The sequence below is a fragment of the Hyperolius riggenbachi genome, chromosome 3 (genome assembly GCF_040937935.1).
Source record: "Hyperolius riggenbachi isolate aHypRig1 chromosome 3, aHypRig1.pri, whole genome shotgun sequence".
Taxonomy (NCBI): Eukaryota; Metazoa; Chordata; class Amphibia; order Anura; family Hyperoliidae; genus Hyperolius; species Hyperolius riggenbachi.
Genome location: NC_090648.1, coordinates 332,267,743 through 332,280,963, shown reverse-complemented (window position 1 = coordinate 332,280,963; position 13,221 = coordinate 332,267,743). Strand labels below are relative to the sequence as shown.

General features: G+C 41.5%; 1 protein-coding gene across 5 annotated transcripts in view; it reads left to right on the top strand.

Annotated features, from left to right (window-relative positions):
• The window catches only part of PTPRQ (protein tyrosine phosphatase receptor type Q), a 356,602-nt gene that overhangs the window by 204,700 nt on the left and 138,681 nt on the right, over nucleotides 1-13,221 (top strand). For all 5 annotated transcript variants that reach the window (XM_068276870.1, XM_068276873.1, XM_068276874.1 and 2 more), the window contains 4 exons: nucleotides 2,445-2,562; nucleotides 3,125-3,285; nucleotides 7,103-7,248; nucleotides 11,094-11,262. In XM_068276870.1, the coding sequence (XP_068132971.1) occupies nucleotides 2,445-2,562; nucleotides 3,125-3,285; nucleotides 7,103-7,248; nucleotides 11,094-11,262 (594 nt within the window). The remainder of the gene's footprint in view (nucleotides 1-2,444; nucleotides 2,563-3,124; nucleotides 3,286-7,102; nucleotides 7,249-11,093; nucleotides 11,263-13,221) is intronic.

Sequence of the window (13,221 nt, the reverse complement as noted above, 5' to 3'; positions counted from 1 at the left end):
TGCTCAGGCATGAACCATCCTGCATCTGTGCAGTGTGGCCATGCTTGTTCATGGACAGGAACGTGGCCACCAAGTTCCAGAGGATCCTGCCTTCCAGCAGTGCACTCAAGTTAAGTATCTGACTTTTCATTTTAATTGCTTTAACAGAGGGGATGCTGAAGAGGACTGAAAACTGTCCCAAAGATAACTGTTGCTGAGCTTTGCTAAGGTCACACAGCTACACTCAAATAAATACATTTAAGGTGTATCTTTCTGTATTCTGTATTTTGATTATTTGGCCAGAATCTACCTGGCCAATTGATGCCAATCCAGATGTCCATCACCTGCCACTACTTACTCAGCAGCTTCATCTTACCAGCCTTAGGGCCGGATCGGACAGACAGCTCCCAGTGGCTCGTTTTATTGCAGTCATGGATTCGGTTGATCCCTGAAGGTGAATGCCAGGGATAAACTTTGGCGGTCATCCATCCTTCACATGCATACAATTACTGTCGCCTTCAGTTTGTTGTATAGGTGAAATTTGAATATTGTGCAAAAGTCCATTTATTTCAGTAATTCAACTTAAAAACAAAGAAGATCCTTGAATTCAACTTAAAAGATGAAACTAATATTTGAAATAGACTTTAAAGCAAGATATTTCAAGTCTTTATTAGTTATAATTTTGATGATTATGACTTACAGCTTATTAGAAGCCCAAAATCAAAATCTCAGACCATTAGAATATTGTGAAAATGTTAAGGGCCCGTTTCCACTATCGCGAATCCGCATGCGTTGCCCGCATGCGGATTCGCACAGTCAGTACAAGTGGATGGGACTGTTTCCACTTGTGCGTTTCCCCGCACGTTTTTCTGTGCAGAAAAAATCTGCAGGGTAGGGCCCTCAGAATTCGCCTGCGTGTGGAATGCAGGCGAATCGCACGCAATGTATTTAATAGGGAAATCGCATGCGTTTTCCCCATGCGTTTTTTGCCGCGATTTCGCATAGGTATTAATGTTAATTTACACAGGCAGTGACATGGTTAAATTCGCATACAGCCTTACCTATGCGAAATCGCATGCGAAATCGCGGCAAAAAACGCATGCGGAATCGCACCCGCATGCGATTTGCCTGCGGTGATTCGCCGGCGATTCCGCAACGCTATAGTGGAAACGGGCCCTATATTCTAGGCTCAAAGTGTCAAACTCTAATCAGCTATTTAATCCAAAACACCTGCAAAGAGTTCCTATTTCATGTATTAGTTTAACCATTTAAGTTTAATTACTGAAATAAATAAACTTTTGTGCGATGTTCTAAATTTTCGAGTTTCACCTTTTGCTAGCCTATGGGTTAGTGGCACATTCTGTTGCTATGGAGAAGGGATGACATGCGGCACATGCTGGAGGGGTAGGGAGGAGAACACTGTTCTCGTCCTGCACTTGAACAAGATGATAAGGCACTCTGGTTCATTCTGTAGCCCATGAGACAGGACCAGAACTTCCATACACTTGCTAAATTCTCATCAGAGACGGCTTTGAGCAGCTGCCCCAGCTGAGGACCATCTAGTGTATGTACAAGACATTAGAGGCACCCAATAGCAGGATGTTAGCTTACATAATGCTGGCTCAGGATGAATGTCACTGTGAGCCTGAGAGGCTCAAGCCACAAGTGTTAATAGTTTTGCAGGAGGATAAGTGCTTGGGAGATGCAATGGTTTGTAATATTTTCCCTTAGAAATAACATCGTTCTGCTACCCTCTATAGAAAAGTAACCATCTCTGCGTTTAATGTAAAAATGAACATGTAGCTAGCTTTCCAGTGTCATGCTACTAAATGCATGCCTAGTCTTGCATGTATAGATGTGTTGTCACTGTCAGTATGATAACACTGTGATGGAAATATAGCTGACATGTGTAATATTTCCTGTTCCACTAATGTGGCGTCAGCGTGTGTTATAAGTCGTGTAGCATGGAATGCTCTAAGCCCTGTGTACAATCCCATATTTTTATGATCTACCAGTGTTATGCCCAGCAGGAATTTTCCCACTTCTTGAAGCCTGGAATAATTATTTCCAGCTTTCTTCCCCCAGAGGAGTTGTGTTGCAAATAATTTTATTTTTACATGCATTCACACCTATAAAACCGATTTTTGCTTTTTATTGGAACAAAAATATTACAGGCCAGAATTTGTACAATATATTAAGCAAATCACTGTGGTATGTTTACTGATCTGTGTTCTCATGAAATCGTTCTTTCCATTGAATCACAGAAACAGATGTGTTAATACCACCATGAAAAATTGTCCTTCAGTTTTGTAGCCAAGAAAGTTACACAGCCTTATTGGGGATGATCGAGTGGAAATACCTGTTCCAGGACTGTTTAAAAGGCATATTTCTGTGGACGGTGGTTTTCTGCACATATTTTTGGTCTGGTGGTTGAATTGTGTGTAATTACTTTTAATTCTTTACAGCGCCTACAAGTTCACCACGCTTCCTTGGCATAAAGCAGTCCAGCACAATTGTCAAGCTGTCATGGCAACCTCCTCTTGAGCCAAATGGAATTATCCTCTTCTACACAGTTTACATCTGGTAAGATTTACAAAACTAAAATATAATTACTTAATAAACTGACTGTTAAAGTTGTTGTTATTCCTGGAAAATACAAGGTTGAAGGTGATCAAAAAGGATAAAAAACTTGGTGCTCCATTTAGGGTCAAACTACTCAACTGCCAAATTACTTGTGCACGTGACTGCACAACACCAGTAACGTTTTGTTAAGCAGCATTAACATGAAGCCCTCTTCCCTTTTCGACTACTAGATGAGGAGTGTGAAACTACTAAAATAAGGGGATTGAAACTCTTAGAAATATGGCAAATGCTTACATCATAATGATATAATTCCAACATTTGTATAGCGCTTTTCTTCAGTCTGATGCAAAGCAGTTGAGAGCTGCAGTCACTAGGGGGGGTGCTCAAATGTTGGAATTACTATTATTATTATTATTATTATTTATGTTAGCATTTGCCATATTTATAAGGGTTTCAATCCCTTTATTTTAAATATTATCACACTCCTCCATTTGGGTTCTGCTTTTGAAATCACGTCTTGATATCCCTTTCTACATATATGATATATTTTTTTCTTTTTTAGGGATGAAATCTCAAACAAAACTATTAATGTTGAAGGAACCTCAGTGAATTTTCTAGACTTGGAAAGCAACCATGAATACAGTGCTTATGTCACATCCAGCACGAGGTTCGGAGACGGCGGTGTTAGAAGTGATGTTTTAAGATTTAAAACTTTAGAAGGAGGTATACAACAGTTTTGTAATGTGGATGTATTTGGCTTTGCACTGTATATTCTTACCATTTGTGCTTTTTTTTTTTTTACCTGATAACTTTATACCAAACTAAGAAAAATAAGTTCTAGTCTATAACCAGGTTCAGTACATACGTTACAAAAGGCCATTCCGTACTGTTTTGGGAACCCTCAGCTAAATAATATCTTTTGTAACAGGTGACTGATACACCTAACACACTGTTTGTACTGTAGAATTAGCTTATATCTGTGGAAACTAATTCTTTGTGGATACTGCTTAAGGGTTTCATGTGAATTGTCTTTGTGAGATTATTGACTTGATTTAATGAGGAGTTTCAGCATAGTATCCCATAATAGTATGCCATACTGTCTTTCCAGCTAATGATCGATTACCATTATAGTTTGTGGCTTGTTACCATTCTGTATACCCCAGGGATGCTTTTTGTGTTGTTACATACAGTAGTTACATAGTTATTTGGGTTGAAAAAAGACATACGCCCATCGAGTTCAACCAGAAAATAAAGTACAACACCAGCCTGCTCCCTCACATATCCCTGTTGATCCAGAGGAAGGCGAAAAACCCTTACAAGGCCTGGTCCAATTAGCCCCAAGAGGGAAAAAATTCCTTCCCGACTCCAGATGGCAAATGGAAGATAAAATCCCTGAGTCAACACTACTGGTCATTACCTAGTAATTATAGCCATGGATGTCTTTCAATGCAAGGAAAACACCTAAGCCCCCTTTAAATGCAGATATAGAATTTGCCATAGCTACTTCCTGTGGCAATGCATTCCACATCTTAATCACTCTTATTGTAAAAATCCTTTCCTAAATAAATGGCTAGAATGTTTTTCCTCCATGCGCAGATCATGTCCTCTAGTCCTTTGTGAAGGCCTAGGGATGAAAAGCTCATCCGCCAAGCTTTATATTGCCCTCTGATGTACAGTATTTATACATGTTAATTAGATCCCCTCTAAGGTGTCTTTTCTCTAGACTAAATAAACCCAGTTTATCTAACCTTTCTTGGTAAGTGAGACCTTCCATCCCTGAATTTAGTTGCTCGTCTCTGCACCTGCTGTAAAGCTGCAATATCTTTCCTGTAATGTGGTGCCTAGAACTGAATTCTATATTCCAGATGTGGCCTTACTAGAGAGTTAAACAGGGGCAATATTATGCTGGCATCTCAAGTTTTTATTTCCCTTTTAATGCATCCCAAATTATTGTATTAGCTTTAGCTGCAGTGGCTTGGCATTGTTCTATGCTAAGAGATCCCACCCCCTCCCCCATCCCCACCCCCAAACACACATGCACTAGTCCATAACACTGATTTACTATATACTGCTTTATAAGCTAAATAGAATCATTTTCACCTGTATGTTTTTCAAAATTTACACACACAGCACGATTCATTGTCCAGACAGCTATTTTGCCAGATTTTGCTGGGGGGGAAGGGGGGGGGGCTGGACTTGGCATGTTAAAGTTACACCTGTCTGTAGTGTCTGAAAGACACACCTGAAACAAACTTGCAGCTAAACCAATCAGATTTTAGTCAGAGCACCTGATCTGCATACTTATTCAGGGTCAGTAGCTAAAAGTATTAGAGATTTAGGCCCCTTGCACACTTGCACGCTGCGACACCCCACATTACGCTTCCCTACCGTATCCCCGCCACAAGGGCCATGCAAGACTATGGAGACTTGCAGGGTTTGCATGGTCCGACATGGTGCGCCAGAAGTATCAGAATTCCTGCAATTCCAACGCAAAGTCTGCGGCACGTTACCACATGATTCGTGCCTACCGCATGTATTATGCAGCAATGCAAGTCTATGGGTGACACAGCAAGTGTGCAAGACGGGAGCTCAGTGGGACGCTGCACAAATGCGCAGACCAATAAGAATCCCAGTGATTTACTTTCTGCCCAGCAGGCGGGCTTATGCATATGACCCTGTCACCACACAGTGGCTCAGGGTCATATAAAACCTAATTTCAGCAGTGCGATGCGGTGTGCTTGAAGGCTACTACTGTATATAAAGAATCCAATTTACCTCAACTTGCACAGGTATCTCTTTAGTAAACACACTGTAGAGCCAGCATACTTTTTCTAAGTTCAATGCTAGAAAAAACCAGTCCTGCTGACAAACTCCACCTTTGTTGCCAGCCGTTTCTACCTTTAAGCTTATTACTCACAGTTTAGTACAAAAGGTAAATTAAAAATATAGGCTGACTGATTAACCAAAGTCCTTATCTCAAAAGTAATCTGAAAAATCACAATTTGGAATGTTATGCTGAATACAAATGATGCAATTTCCTGTTCCATTGACTGGAATCAGACGATTATTGCCGACATGTTCGAAATGCTCCCGGTCGATAACGGGATCAATTTCCTGCAGTTATCACAGGAAAATTGATCCCGTTATACATCAGGAGCAGTTTGGACATGTGCACATGATACAACTTCCCATCAGATTACCCATTGATCGGCCAGAAAATTGAATTGTGTGTACACAGCATTAAGGTGGCAATTAATGACATGATATATCCATCAGAAAACGATTGGTCAGGCCCATAACAGACTTAAAGCTGCTTTCCAATTTGATCAGATTAATGGAATTGTAGAACGGATCAATTCCATTCATCTGATCAAATTGGATAGCATCTTTCTTAGTGGTCCTGAACGATTGTTTCTGATCAATATTACGTTTGAAACAGAAATGATTGTTCACAGAACCATATTGTTAATTGCCACCTTAAAGCAAACCCAAGCCCAAGATTGGGTTTGCTATTAAATATATTACCTTTAAAAGAGGGAAGCCTCAGGGTCCTATTGAGGCATCCCTCGGCCGGCAGCAGCCCCCAGAGCTGGGACAAGGTCCTCCAGCGACCAAGGCTGAGACACCAAAGTGCGCCTCTCCATCCCTCCCACCCCAGCTGTCACACACTGATTGCTATTAGGCTAAGAGATGCCCAAGGCCCCCCCCCCCCCCACCTTAATATCTAGTTATTTAGCTTGCAGTCACTGCCATGTATTCCCTTTTTTATTTTTCTCTGCTTCAAACACAATAGGGGAATGATAGTTGAGGAGCCCCTCCTACACTGCGCCCTGAGGCTGGAGCCTCTTTTGCCTCTGCCTCGGTCCAGCCCTCGCAGCCCCCCAATCCTGAGCATGGCCCCCTGTTGCTAAGGCCCCTCTCCGTATCAGGGCCTCACAGGTCTTCTCCTTGCAGTCATGGCCATGCAAGAGATGGGAGAGCACGGCCGCGCATGTGCAGTAGGATGTAGCCTGCGCCTAACAATGCGGAAGAAGAGCCGCACGGCCCCGATAGGAATCGGCGACATTACTATGTCGCCAATCTCCGGGGGGCCACAAGGGGCTGTGTTCAACAACAGGGGAGTGCAGAGCAGGGAGGGAAGCCTCAAAAGGATCCTGAGGCTTCCCTCTCTTTGGGTAGGTATCTACTTTTGCACCCGAGCTGCAGCTCAGGTACACTTTAAGAGCTGAGCCACACTGTGAGCGCTTTTCGATCCATCAGTGATACATTTGTATTTTTAAAAACACGCTCCCATTTACTTGCATTAAAATTGATGCAAAATTTCCTGCGATTTTACCCTGCTTTTAATGCAAGTCAATGGGAGTGTGCTTTTATAAAGGCAAACGCATCACTGACAGATCAAAAAGTGCTCTGCAGTGTGTCTCAGACCTAACTTTATAATTTCCTTTTGAATGCTCCCACCTATTCTACTCAAAAGTGTTCAATAACTGACCCTGTAAATAACCTTTTAATGATCACAAACATTTTTTTTTCTTTTAAGTTCCAAGTGATCCACCCAAAAACTTTTCATATGAAAATATCACCTCATCCTCAGTGAAGATTTTTTGGAGTCCACCTATGAAACCGAATGGCATTATACAGTACTATTCTTTATATTGCAAGAATTCTTCCGACACTTACATCAGGGTAAGGCAACTGAAATGAATTGCTTAGGCATTGATTTATGTCAAGTGTGACCTTTTGAACAAATACATCTACGGGGTTCATGCTCCAAACTGTGTTCATACATGACCAGTGGTTTAGATAAGGAGCTATGTGCCCACATAACAATTTCAATGGAGTATCAAGCTTAGGGGAACAGTTTGTTAATAGTCTATTCAAAGCACACTTTAGTCTCAAGTCACTAAGCATTACTGCATTCGGTAATGCAGAAAATTGATTTTACTGATCACCTTGCCAAATGCCAATTCACTAAACCTATTACTGCACCCAAAAGTAAGCTTACTGACTAGTGAAGTAAATTACCGACTGGTGCAGTAAATACTTCAAGAAATGTCAAGAAATTGCAGTTCACAAAGATTAAAGCATTTGGTAAATAAAGTAAAAGCTGGTAACAAAATCCATGCAGTAAAGTTGACAGATGTAGCAGACAGCCAATAGGGAGAGCCAGACAGTCAAAAGGGAGAGTTGCATAGCCCTGCTTCTCACCCCATTTGATCCAATACTCTGGTGGCACTTCAGAACAGCAGAGCAGGAGAAGGACACATTTAAAAAGGTTTTTCTGTATCCCTTTATATGTGCATATTTGTATACTGATACACAGAAGAGTTTTGTGTCGCCACCTGTGATAATAAGAATGTAGATCAGGATGAGGAAAGATTTTTACGATGGGCAAACAGTAGAAAGATAATGTATACGGTACATTAATATTGTAAAATATAAGCAATTTTATTCATTATGTTATATTCAGTAAAGTTCCTTTTTAAAGGGAAGTTCCGAGCAGTTTAAAAATAAAAAATCCACTTACCTGGGGCTCCTTCCAGCCCCCTGTTCCATCCGTTCCCTTGCTGCAGCTCCGGTTGCCCCCGGTCTCCTCCGGTAAAGATGCCGACCTCGCCAGGTTGGCTTCTGGGTCGGCTTCTCCTGCTCTCCAGCATGCAGCTCACTGGTCACGCTGACGTCATCCAGACTGTACTGCACAGGCGCAGAACTACTGCGCCTGCACAGTACAGTCTGGATGATGTCAGAGCCGCTTGCGCAGGCGCAGTGGACATCCTGCGGTGAGCGGAGCTGCGGCGAGGGCACATGACAGCTGGCAGGGGCTGGAGGTAGCCCCAGGTAAGTGGATTTTTTTTATTTTAAATGAGCTTGGATGTGTCTGTCCTTTAAGTGGTTACTGCGGGAAAATTGGCAATCAAGCATTTGAAACACTGTTCTCTACATTCTACACATTAAAGAGGAACTCCAGTGAAAATAATGTAGTAAAAAAAGTGCTTCATTTTTTACCATACTATGTATAAATGATTTAGTCAGTGTTTGCTCATTGTAAAATCTTTCCTCTCCCAGATTCACATTCTGACATGTATTACATGGTGACATTGTTACTGTGGGCAGGTTATGTAGCTGCTCCTAGCTGTTTTGGCTGTTAGAGACAGCTGTAAACAGCTATTTCCTGTCTGTGAACATTGTTACATTGTGGCAGTTTGCCCAGAGTACCGCGGTGCTCAGAGCTTCTTGTGGTAGGGGTTTCAGCACAAAATCAGTCATACAGCGCCCCCTGATGGTCTGTTTGTGAAAATCATTATATTTCTCATGTAAAAGGGGGTATCAGCTACTGATTGGGATAAAGTTCAATTCTAGGTTGGAGTTTCTCTTTAAAGAAGGCAAGCAATATTTTATGAACTATAAAGCAATCATTAGGATGACGCCTTAATGGAGATATAATTAACATGTATAAATACATCAGAGGGTCAAAATAAAAGCTCCTGCCACTGACATGACATCTGGGGGGGAGGGGGGAGGGCAGCGCACATGGCACACTTGAGACAAACATTGCAGTAACTTCTTGTCTTTATTTTACCTCATGCTCGCTCTCTATCATCTGACCCTAACTTCTATTGCTGTCATTATTCATGTGGTTAGTTTGGTCATCCTTCATGCACTGTGCAACTTACATTCAGGGTGCATATGACTAGTTATTTATTAGTCTTATGTTATTTGTATATATCCAATAATTTATTTTGCGCATGACATTTGTAACTTTGCATGATGCACTTTTGAGCCTACTCAACTACAGTTTATATTATGCCCATCTGACTGTTCTCAGTTGCCCTCATAAGCTGAATACACACCTGCCAATGCAGGAAGCTGGATCCCATCAACGTCCCCTGGCGACGAGCGTTCCCCAATACATATTCCGGACGGCGGTACACGCAACGTCATGCGATGGCACACGATGGGCATGAATGGGAAGTCAAGTAAACACGGTACTTTGCGTGGAGTCATCGGGGTTCTTAAAAATCTGATCTGCTATCATTATCATCATGCGTCTGCGTAATCACACACTTGTACCCACGTAGCAAGATTGTGGAAACTATCGATGATCGCTCAAAAAATCGCCAGTTGACGGAAAACTAATTATAGAAATTGCATAGTGGGTACGGGCCTATACTGTTTGGCTTTATATGTGCAAAATTTGTCAAATAAAGTTTGACTTTACTGTACAGTATTTGTGCAGATTATTATTGCATTATTTTGCATAATTATCACCCTGGTGGTCCTATAGAGATTATTTTTCCTTTATTAATCCTTTTAGGTGTTTGTCACTTTTATAGTGATCTGTTTTTTTTTAAAGAAATAACAGGACTGTTTGGGTGAAAACCGTGACCTCTGGAACTATAAGATTCAGTGGTTTGTGATAATTCCAGACACTGGAAATGTATCTTTTAGGACAAATGTCCTGTAAGAGAGGCAATAGGCACTTTTCTGTCTTCCCTAACCATCTGGCCATTCCCAGGCATACAAGACTGTGCTCACATCCTTTCCCAAAACCCAAAGTGACAACATGCTGCAAACATTGTAACAAAGCTAGCTGATTAATGGTGAGCAAACAGCAATTGAGCCAGGATGCAGGTTGCTCTAGTACAGAGCAAAAGTAGCAACAAATGCTGCAGTGGATAAAAGGAACATGCTAATTAGTATGCCACACAGCAAAAGTTGCCCTCACAGGAAGCCTGTTATTGCTTACAGTACAGTATGTGTTGTATAGTATTCACAACTCCAGTGTTACCACTTTTAAATGTGTGTTAATGTTTATCTTCTGCCCTGAAATAGAATGTATGTTATTCCATATGCACACTTCTGTTCTAATGAACCTGGTCCTCTATAAAATACTTTACTAAAATATAGGAAAATAACACAGTGTGCATATAAATATTACAATATTGACTGACACACATAGGGGTCTACCCTGAGTCAAATAAAGTGCAATGAAACTAATGGCAATTGGCAAATGGTAGAAGAAGAAATATCTTTACAGCGTGGTTTTGTAGATGTGTGAGCAAAGGCTAGGGAAGTCAGAAGATCAGGTAGCCAGGCAATTCCAATTTCACAGAACCTGTTCAGCAATTGCAGATTTCTTGATCACACAGTATAAGGAACCATAGGTGAGAGGGATACAGAGGCTGCCATTTTTATTCCCGGTCCCCTCTCCATTGCATTCCACCACTGCCTTCCCAGGGAAATTATTTGATCTACAGATTTATTAGGTCTTCAGTCCTCCTTGCGCCCTTCTCGGCAGCCTTCACAAGTACTCGTGTCCCTAAGTATTTCTAAAGACAAGCAGATATGTACTGTAAATGTGCGAGGGTTGTTTTAAGGTGAAAACTCAGCCAGGAAACTGGCATTGTTTATAAGGGAAAGAAGATGGCAGCATCCATAGTTCTCTCACTTCAAGCCTCCGTCAATACAATTTAACTAGGAAACCCTCATCTAATTCTGTGTTGGTTTATACTTCTAATGTTTCTTTCTAGAACCTCACCTCCAGTAATTTCATCAGCTCTGTTAATGGTAGTGGCTTCTTGGCAACAATCGATGGACTTGCAAAGTTCAGTTATTACAAGTTCTGGATAACCGCAAGCACTGTGTTTGGAGATGGAAATCAAACTAGTGAAGTCATCGATGTTTACACAGAGCAAGATGGTAAGAATAAAATGGAAGCTCTCTAGTTTAAAGTTGTCTATTGTATGGAAATGTGTACATGTTCACATTGTAAAAGTCGAAAAGGAAATGCAACCCAATATGGTGGTGGCTGGATAGTGTAATGGTTAAGGGCTCTGCCTCTGACACTGGAGACCTGGGTTTGAATCTCAGCTCTGCCTGTTCAGTAAGTCAGCACCTATTCAGTAGGAGACCTTGGGCAAGCCTCCCTAACACTGCTACTGCCTATTGAGCGTGCCCTAGTGGCTGCAGCTCTGGCGCTTTAAATCCGCCAGGAGAAAAGCGCGATATAAATCTTCTGCATATTAGGCTTCTGCACATGCTCCTCTCCTTGTTGGGTGTGATGACAGTAATATAAATAAAAATAAAATATGTTGGTCATGCAATTTTTTTTTTTTGGGGGGGGGGGGGGGGGGCAAATAGTGCAGTTTCCATGTTTAAAGGGTACCAGAGCCAAAACCCTTTAGAGAAACGTGGGGAGCCAGCTATGGTGAGCTCTCCTGATGCCCACCACTCCCCCTGTTCTCCTCAGCCCCTCCTTTCAGACCTAAAGCCCCTCCAGCAGCCTCTTCCAGGTCGCCGGAGTCTGGCTTCACTGTGCAGGCACTAGCCCAGCTTGCGTGTGTCCCTCAGTGTGTGACCATGTCCGGGAGCGCTCTGCACTTGCGCATGATCACAAAATGTGTAATCGCATGCATGTACCCATGTCGTGAGATCATGGAAACAATCACTTGTCACTCAAACAAATTGCCAGTCGCTAGAAAAATTAGCGTAAAAATCATGCCAAGGGTACATGTCTTTAAATGCAGCAGCTACCGGTCAGAAACAATAAACTTCCACAAAGTACGGTACAGTACATGTACATTAATTATGCATAAACCCCTTATTATTTTATAAAGCTGTGATAGAAGCATAAAAGGAAATCTTACTCCCATTATCTTTACATTGACCTCCATTATAGTATACCACAAATGTAGTAGCATACTATGTCTGAGTGATTTTAAGTTGGACAGCTGACTTTGCAAATGCTATGCACATTTATACATTTTGAGGGGTGCAAACCTTCATGTCTCTTATCTTTTACACCAACATTTTAAAAGACAACAAATGGGATCATACAGCACAAGTACATTTCAGATTTTTTTTATTGTGAAAGTAAATAGGGGTTTATGTAATTATTCAAACAATCGTTATATTTAAAGTAGATTTTCCTGAGAAGGTTCCTTTGTAAAAGTCAGTCCTGTGACCCAGAGATCCCCTCAGAAAGACAGGTTCTGGCTCCAGAGTGGATGTTTTCCAGCCAGTGAACAACTCCCACTTTCCAGCTCCTCCCCATACTGCTGAGATATTATATCTTTGCAGCTAACACTGCAGTTCAGCATATTCTTATCATTCAAGACTCCATTGTAGTTGCAGTTCTGGCCACAAAAAGTTAGTTAATCTATAAACAGAGAGAAGTTGTGGGTGAGGTCAGGAAGAGACTGATTGTTGTCCACTCCCAGCTCCCTTCTGACCACTTCATGATGTATGTGATGGTGATGAGATAAATGGAAGTACCACAGAGAAGAAACAGGAGGAAGCCAGCTAGGGACATTTGATATACTTATTGCAAAAATTGAACACAGACAAACAAAACATTGCTTATTACCAATTAAAGCAAATTTCCTATGCATTAAAAAATAGAAAGACTGTACTAGGGCTATAAAACTTTCTATGTTGTCCTGTGTGAATTGTGAATGTCCATCTGTGTGGCTAGGAATCACTGGACCCCAAAGTTTTTTTTGGTTGTACCCCCAGAAACGAAGTATAGGGTAGCCTTTGTGCCCAGCTCCAGATAGTGGTATTAAGTAGCATTTCTGTTTGGTAGCCAGAAGTGACCCCAAGTATAGGTGGCTAAAGTTGCATCCCATTATAAGTAGCACTAACCAGAGGCCTTCCCCA